The 9,104-nt window shown below is 41.7% G+C and overlaps 1 protein-coding gene across 1 annotated transcript in view; it reads right to left on the bottom strand.

Annotated features, from left to right (window-relative positions):
* Positions 1–388: 388 nt before the first annotated feature.
* CFTR (CF transmembrane conductance regulator) overlaps positions 389–9,104 on the bottom strand; it is a 104,512-nt gene continuing 95,796 nt past the window's right edge. The window contains exons 25-28 of the mRNA XM_029963525.1: positions 5,383–5,472; positions 2,821–2,993; positions 2,375–2,480; positions 389–924 (exon numbers count right to left, since the gene is read on the bottom strand). Coding sequence (XP_029819385.1) covers positions 718–924; positions 2,375–2,480; positions 2,821–2,993; positions 5,383–5,472 — 576 coding nt within the window. The 3' untranslated portion in view covers positions 389–717. The remainder of the gene's footprint in view (positions 925–2,374; positions 2,481–2,820; positions 2,994–5,382; positions 5,473–9,104) is intronic.

The raw sequence follows: 9,104 nt of genomic DNA, 5'->3' as shown, positions 1-9,104 counted from the left end.
AAGTCCTACCTTTTGCTAGATACTGATGTCAGCCTGCACTAATCCCACTGCGAGTGTGTGCAGGGTCGGGTTGACAGCTCCTAGGTTTTAGAAGGAAATACCAATTCTCCCTTAACTCCAGAGACAAGACAGATGTTGACTGGCTTCCAAGTCAATATCCTCTTTTCTTTCTCACCTACACACGTGGCATTTGGCCTTTCCTGCTAAGTTGAAATTACAGTTGTTGCATGGAAAACAAAAAGGAGGAAGTTTTCTGTGTGCCTTGCTGATAGTGTCCCTTAATTCGTTTGCAGGAAGTGAATCCAACAAAGCTGATTTTTCTATTTTCCACCCAGGTTTGATTATTTTTTTTGCATTCCTCACTGCTGTCTTGTCCTCTCACCCCAGCAAGAACATTTTTAAAAGTTTTCTGAAACAATTATGTCAGGCTAGGCAGGTTACTTCTGCTTGCCATCTCGTTTGTACCAAATTAGAGCAGCTTTTGAAAGGAAATCTGGCTTCATCGTTGTAAGTGGCAAAACTTCAAAGAATTTACTAACTTGCACATGATTAACCACAGAAGGGAAGTAATTCCCACACGCTCATGTGGTCGCTGCAGTGAACACCTCCTTCAAGGTTCAATCTGTGCATGGCTCCTGCAGGTTCAGAAGTGCTGGTCCTGTCATCATGGGGCGCTGCTGACCATTCACTCCACAAAGAGAGTGTCTACACAGTGTCTCACAGCCTTGTCTCCTGCACTTCTTCCTCTGTCTCCTCCTGCAAGGCAGTGATTTGGGGTCGAGGTTTGCGTTTGCTGGAGTTTCTGTGGTGTGCTGGGAGTAGCTTTAGGCGATCGGCGTGGCTGATGGCCTGCCTGAAGGAGCTCTTTTCATTCAGCAGCTTCTGAATGGACTCGTACTGCCGCAACTTATTGTCCTCAATTACCTGAAGGAACATATCACTCAGTTAAATGCTCAGTGGTGGTGCTGACAGAATTCAGCTAGTGCAAGTACTGGAGCAGGGAAGAGATATGAATGCATAGCAAACATCTTCTAACAGAAAAAGTGCAATTTACAATTCCAATTTCTAATTTCTAGTTTGTTCTAATTACATCCACAAAAATATACATTAAAATTTTAACATGTGGAAAAGGTGCCTATTGCCCAAGTTAAAAAATGCCGCTGGCCTTGTTGGTTTCTCCTTGTGATTTAGTTTTACCTCGGAGTCCATTTGTTGAAGTCTTCAAGGACTGTGGCATTTTCCTTCAAGGACTGTGGCACTGCTAAACCACCCGATTAAGAAAGTGTTAACTGCAGAAAATAGTTATATCACAAGCAGGGGAGAAGGCTGCCAGCAAGGTGCCAGGCCTTCTCTACTTTCTTCTTCCCAAACAAGGAAGTGCTGCTCACTTCTGTTTGAAGGAGACAACAGGTTTGCCCTGTAAGGCTGTGCCAGCCTCTCCTGTCAAACAGGAGACAGGGAAAAATCAGGCTCCTTTGCTGGCACTGCCGTGGGGTGAGGGTGAGGACACAGGTCTGACAGGAAAGAACTTCTAGCATCTCTGTTGCTAAAATGTGGTCTGGAGGGTTGGAAATCTGTTCCAGGCAGAGGCAGCCTGGTTGCCAGGGACTGTGGGCTGGAGGTGAGGCCGAAGTCTAGCACAAATAGAGGAGCAGCACATCCAAAAGGATGCACAACCTGCCTATTGACTAGCCTGCTTCAACTTCAGGCTGTTCTTCCTGATGTGCTAATGCACCCCATCAAACACGGGAAATGATGTTTCCCTCTTCATAAAATGAAGATCCCCTTTTATAAAAGAGTGAAGAAAATACAGAGGAAGGAACCTTATTTTTAAGAACAATTGCATTACTTGCCTTTTCTTTCCTTTACTAACCATTTTATCTAACAAAAGAAATACCCCATGACACTTTGTCCCCATGATTAAACATGAAAGGAATATTTACATGGCTTCTTGAAAGAAATCAGCAATTCTGATCATCACATGTTTTCTTAGGAATCCTCTCTTCCCCAAGCAGCCCCCTATTGCTCTAGTACAGCCATTTCTGCATTTGCATTTGTAAAGCTCTGTGAGATGCTGAGACTTTTCTGGAGCTCCTGAGCCAATAAAAAATAGAAGGCACCTGGATCAGCAGCTGGATAACCTACCCAACTTTGCTTCTGGTTGACAGAGGGAATTCTGCTCCTCCAGAACATGACCCAGCCCATCTGAACACAGGTGATTGTGACAGCTCAGGTGAAAGAGCAATAGGAGGTTGCGCAACTGCCCTGAATGACCTCCATCCATTAGAAAACATCATAATTTCCTCTTGGTGCATTTTGCATGTTCATCAAATGTAATGAAACAACAGCAGATGAGCCTATGAGAAATGCTCACCAAAAATCGCTGGCACTCCAGCATCGCCTCCAGCCTGTGTTCGGAGAGTATCACCGTGCAGTTGGCAAACGCGTGCTTCAGGGTCTTCCTGATCACTTGGGAAGTTCTGAAAGGCAAACATTGGCATTCAGACTGCAGTGTGCATGCCCACAACTGTATTGACCCTATGTAACAGTCTGGCTGCATGTTGCATAGCTCACATGCACGGACACCAGTGCTCTGCAGTGCCTCAGCATGCTGCATCTCTGCTCTCAAAGTACCTGTTAGCCATAAAGTTAAGGTTGTAACCAGGCTTCTCTGATCCCCCACGCAGAATTGCTAACATATATTACTGAAATCAGGTTTAGTAACAGACCAAACAAGTTACAAAAGGTCTCTTTAGATGGTGCTGCCTCACAGATTTTCTTATTTCGGATTAGAAGACAGAACAAATGAACAAAACGTACACAGGGTCCAGGTGAGCACTTGGTTCATCGAGCAGCAAGATTTTAGCTTTGCTGAGAACTGACCGGGCAAGGCACATCAGCTGTTTGTGGCCATGACTCAGGACACAGCCTCCATCAACAAGAACAAAATCAAGCTTGCCTGGAAACTGCTCAATTACAGACTTCAGCCCAACCTGCCAGAAAGAAAAAAAGACAGGAAGAACTGGTGAGATATAGTTACTGCTGATTGTGGCAATGTACGTTGTTGGAAATGCTAAGGAAAGTGATTTTTGAAAGGAAAACAGACCTCTTTAGTCACTAGGAGGTTAAAAAGAAATTACCAAAATTCATATGCTACATTACAGCAACAGAGAAAATAACCCCACTCACCAAGGCCACTGTCTCTACAGCTCTGATGTTTCCAAATGCTCCTTTTGCTACCCCAAAGGCCTTGTGCACTTTGTTTATACTAATGGCATTAGGGCTTCCCTCTGGCACTAGTGACAAAGCATTTAGAGGGATGCCCATGTCAAGGAAAGCTGCTGCCTTTGGACTAGAAGCCAGAATCCAGCCCAGGAGATGTTTTCTGACTGTTTCTTCCAGTGTTCCTGTTTGCTCTCATTGGGAGATATACACCCCAAAACAAAGATTTCCATCTTCCACAGATGCGGAACACAAACTGCATTCCTTGACCTTATCAGCAGCATTTACAGAGGCATTTTTGTAAAATATGAGAACTAAGAAACATATGTGAGTTGCACGGCTCCAAAAAAACATTATAAAAATGCAATGCAATCCCAGTAATTTATTAAGAGCCCCCTCTTGGATTTTTTAAGTATTACTGATCTGCAATTAGTTTGCATTCCATGCAAAACAAAAAATTGGAATTCCTACTTTGTGTTTCCATTTTACATGGGTACATTAAACTGTGGTTTATGGGTACATGTCGAGTTTCTGAAGAGGTCATACTTAAATTTCTAAGCAAATTGAGGCCAGTGCTTTTTTCCTTGCTTCTCTTTTGAACACATCGTGTCCTTTAATGAAATTTTGCATCTAATGGCTGGAAAAGTTGCTTTCTTCTTAGAACTGCACAAGGTGTCTCCATGTACCCATAGGGTCTAGAGTTGATTGCAAGAGTAAAACTTAGCCTCACAGGTTAACACAAGTCTGACAGATTCAAGTGCTGAAATATGGGGGCAATAAAAAATGAAACATCAGACAAGGCCTTGCTCTCTGCAGTTTGAGGTTTGAGGAGCATAAAAAGCTGATGCTGATCTCAGCAGGATCCTTAAAATCCTCAGCAGACAACGTGAGTCAGGAATAAGCTGACAGTTAATTTCTGTGCCGTGCTCCCAAGTTACACTGACTCACTGCCAATAATGAGACTGACTTCAAGAGCATGATCTTGGTAAACAATCCAATTGCTCCTAGTAAAAAGCATTACAGCTCTTTTTCTTTTCTATTTGCTTTGCACTCTTGGCTGTGCAATGAAAACCTCAGTGTTACATATGGATTTGCCAAACTCCTTAATGATAAACACTTAATTTATTTTTTTTCATGCCATTGTAAATGAGGTTTAGTTCTTTAAAATTTCAAGCTCAATTCACACGCACACTGGAAACAATCCTCAAAAGCAGGAGAGCTTGTCTTCTTCAAGAGAGAAGATGTTGATCCATTTTTTCCCTAGCCTCAAAGAAGCAGAGAAGCAGCACTGAGCACCCTGTTACCTTCGCTAGGACTGTATGAAAAGCTGCTGTCACACCACCTAAACAAAAATGTTTTTATTTGACAGTAAATTACTCACAGAAAGTGTCTACTTTCCCTTTTTCCAAATGTAGGGAAGAAATTAGATAAACCCAAGAGAGCAAGCAGAGACAGAGACAGAGTTTTAACTTCCTGGATGGGAAAGGAGGAAACTTTCAGATTAAGTCTCACACTTGTAAGCATTTTCTGATACTTGAGACTCACAATGAACAATGAAAACGGAACCAATTCATGGTTAAGTCTGTATTAATTAGGTCATCTGTATGCTGGAAAAAGGCATCTGCTTCCTAGTCTGCAGTCTTTCCCTCCTGTAATGCTCACCTGCCTTTCCCCTAGGCATTACGGACACCTCTGCAATCTATAAGGTACCACCAGAGCCAACAGGTGGCTCCTGACAACTGCAATGCGTGGAGATCAGTGCAATGTGGAAACAGAATACAGCCCTTGGGGACTTTGAAAACAAAAATATTGCTAAAATGTCAACATAAAATTAGAGGAAAACCTTCAGGTTTCTGAAATCTAATATTTCATAATTCTTGTTTTCCATGACAGAGAATGCTCCCATCATACAAGCACTACGTAAGCCTAAATGCCTTGTCAGAGAGTGCTCCTCTCAGCTGGCTTCACACTGGCATGAGAATTGCAATAACTATATTTATAACTAATAAGAAATATTTTTTATAGCACGGCATTATCTTTGCTCTGCACTTTTTTCCTAAGACTTTACATAAATGTAAAATATGACAATCATTTGACCTACACTGCACCCTTCTGTAACCACATCACCAGAGGGAGACAAATAACACTGAACAGTTTTACCTCCTCAGCAACTTTCCATATTTCTTCATCATTCCACTGCCCATAAGGATCCAAATTCATCCGGAAAGTTCCAGAAAATATGAACACTTTCTACAAGAGAAAATATAGATATATGTAGATAGTTAACTTGAAACATTGTATAAAGCATTGGAAATTGTAAAGCATACAGAGAAAAGGATACCCTTCTGCAATTACCAAATAGAGCTTACTGCAGGTTTTTAATTTTTTTAAAACATTGTTCCAAAAAGAGTGATTTTGAAAATCCTTATATAATAAGGTTTAGGCAACTGTCTAAAAAAAATCTTAGCCAAACTTATCTGAAAACGAGCAAAACCCTAATTTCAGCAGTTTTCAGAATAAAAGATTTCCTGTATTTTCATTTTGAAATAAGCCTTTTAAAAACTAGTTTTGATGCTTCAGTATGTCAAACATAGTCAAACATAAAAAAACCCTTGTTAAACTGCAATTTTGTTTGGAGAGAAAAAAACTACTGGATATTTGTCAAAATTCGGGGACACTGTCCTAAATTGTTTTTCATCAATGAATTTCCCTTTTTCTAATCAAATGTAGCCAAATATGTATTTCAGCATCATTCCCTGACATTTACCATGTCCCAGTCCTATCTCAAAAGAGGTTTTCTCTCCCTCACACTATCACGTCACTGAGATGTGACAGAGCACGACCAGGTTCATGGCTGCAGCAGCAACAACCTGCCCTCCCTGCTCTGTCTCACGCCCGCCTTCTGCTGCACAGCATGAGGAGGACGCACGTTTTCTGGCACTGAGAATGCACCCTTCTTGCACAGAAGGCTACTCACTTCTGCTTTCCCCATCAGGACAAGCAGATTTAAGTGCACATCCCTTAGATACATGTTTTGTGGCTCAAAAAGCAATGATTCAGACAAATTAAATATTTGTTTAATCTCGTTTTACGTGGGGTGGGTGTGTCAGATTCTGATGGAAATGAGATTCTTCGAGGGACACTGAGGCTGTACAACATTTCTTAACAAGCCATTGTTTTCTATGCTGTAAGGTACACCTGCTGTTTGTAGCAGGGAGAACTTGCTCGCAAAGAATTTAAGTGTCTTGTTGAGAAATATGACCATTTGCTTGCTCTTTCCTTGTATGCCACAAATACCAAGAGGAAAGATTTGAGATAGTTATTTTCTTCTGTCTTTTTAAATAAAATATTTATTTAGAGAAAACATATTGAAATGCAAGTGATTCACAGCCACATAAATTCTTGGAGTCTTGGTAGTCAAATGCTACCAAAAGCAGTGAACAAGTAGCTGTACCAGCAGAAAATAGCTGAGAGAATACAATTAGCAAGTGTTTTCTCAGAGTTTGGTTTGTCTAACACAATTTCCATTTGACCTAACATGGGAATTTGACATTCCTTCATCGCTTTCAAAGTGATTTAAACATACATTTATATTAATCGTTTAATTATGATTAATTAAAAGTTTTAATGTTGCAGAGGAAAATAAATTACATTAATTAATTTGCTTGATTAAGATATGTACGCCATTGCCAACTTATTTGGTGCAAGAGAAAAGGAAGTACCTGACTCATGAGACCAGAGGAGAAAAGGAGCTGCACTGTGGTGCCCTGCAGTCAGTGGGATGGGTTAAAGTGCAATGAGACCTTCACTGCATGGCCAGCAATACACTGACTGAGCTGCAGCAGAGGCAGCAGCACACAGAGCTAAAAATTATATCATTGAAGTACTTTTTGTAGAGACAAGGCAGAAAGAGTAGACTCTTTCCTTTATAATTGTTCTCCTTAATAACAGTGAAAGCTTTGATGAAGTACAGTGCAGTCCTTTTCCCATGTCCTACACTGGTTAGGTGGCATGAGCGGGGTGACATATTTGCAGCAGGATTAGGTTCTTCCAAGTAATGGGTGCGGTGGAAACAACAATGCTGTGGAAACAGTGTCAGACATGGGTTTGTTCACACTGTGAGCGCAATACATTTAACTAATGGAACAGGTATTTTCATTTCTCAGTGGTAAAGAACAGTTAACTGAAAAAACCAGTTCTGAAGATAGGGCTGAATAACATTCCTGCTGAAGTACAGCAGGCAGAGCAATAAAGGGCACAACTTTCTTCAGAAGCTGCTGCTATTTCTAATAACTGTGCTTTTGAGAATCAGGGCACTAAAAGTAAGCTATTCCGAACAGCAGGGTTGGTTATTTTTTTTTTCCCCACAAGGTAAATATTTCATTGTCCTGAATTCTGGTACTTCTCTCTTCATTTCAACACCTCCTTCCTCCCAGCTCATTAGAAACCACATAGGGTTCACTTGAGTAAATACCATGTGAGTCACACAGGCAGTTTAGAGTCTACTTACAGAGGGAAGCAGAAATAAATCTTTACATATTCTTAAAAACTAGAAGTCTAAAGTGAAAAAAAAAAACCAAGTGAACCCCAAAGACTTATGTTGTTCATAAATACGGAAGAAGTAGAAATAAGGAGAGCATTGGAAGGGGCAATGGATGGCTGGGGAAACTGGCAGCCAATCTGCCAGGTCTTCTAGGTCACTTGTTCAGATTCACACAGGATGATAATGGGTGTGATCATACAACAAATGGTTTCTTAGACCTGATATCTACCCATAAGCAAAACACTCTGGAACATAAATATGGTCATGTTTATGTTCTGACCACCCCAAATATTGTAACTCAATCCCTCTGAAGGGCATTAATCCCCATCAGCAGCTACAGCCATTGCGTGCCAGCAACAAGCTTCCTAAGTGATTATGTGGAAAATCAAGACCCTGAAGTATCTCAGCAATTGCATACAGAAGAGTTAAGGATCAGTTGACAAAAGGCTGCTAAGGAGTGAGAGTATCCTAGTTGTGAGTAGCTGCTGCCACTGCAACCTGTGTGCAGGTCCTCAGAAAGACGCATGGCCCCTTCTTCCCACATGCCCCAGGGCTGGAGAACAAATGCAACATCAGCTGGAACCAGATAGCAGCTCCAGGCACAGAGAAGTTACCAGTAACAACAGCATGACATCCATGCAGCCTTCTGTGCTTTGTCTATAGTATAGCAACAATATCAACATGAAACAAAATCAAGTTACTATGTGAATGCTTTAGTATTAGGTGCGGAGTTAGAGGTTTTGTTTTCAATAAGTGTCCTTTAGGGACTTCACATTGACATTAAAATATCGACAGGCAAGAATAAGAGCACAGGAGCAAGGAAAACCTGAAAGTTTTTTGGGACCTGTTCTGTAACGTTCTCCCTTGGAGATGCCAAAACATCTGCCTCCCATGGAGCTTCATGGTAAACGTAAGTGCTGTGCTCCTGGCAACATTGAACCCATGATGCAGAAAGCAACCTATATACTGCCCAAAACTAACCCCTGGGGTTATTAACTACTGTCCCCAGTTGCTCTGTGTATAGGTCTGATGCAGCAGACGCTCCCCAGTACAGTGATACCGACTCGTCCCAGTGCCCTGCAGGAACCCAGCCTCTGCAGGACCCTCTGTGGGACCACCCTGGGGAGCAGCACTGCTCAGCAGCTGCACTGGACACGAGTGGGCAGGCACACTGCAAAACAGCCAGCCTCCAAAAGTGAGCAGCCCTGAAGGGTATGAGAAACAGTGCTGGAGACAGACAGACAGACAGAGACAGAATCAATGAACACAGTGTGATAGCTGCTGAAAAACTGGAACTTCAAATACAAAAGTCGTGAAATTTCACTTCTTCAGTAAAAGA

The sequence above is a fragment of the Manacus vitellinus genome, unplaced genomic scaffold, assembly GCF_001715985.3.
Source record: "Manacus vitellinus isolate BGI_N305 unplaced genomic scaffold, ASM171598v3 scaffold_5_pilon, whole genome shotgun sequence".
In the NCBI taxonomy this organism is placed as follows: domain Eukaryota; kingdom Metazoa; phylum Chordata; class Aves; order Passeriformes; family Pipridae; genus Manacus; species Manacus vitellinus.
The sequence above is the reverse complement of the archived record's forward strand: the minus strand, read 5'-3'. Positions and strand labels throughout refer to the sequence as shown.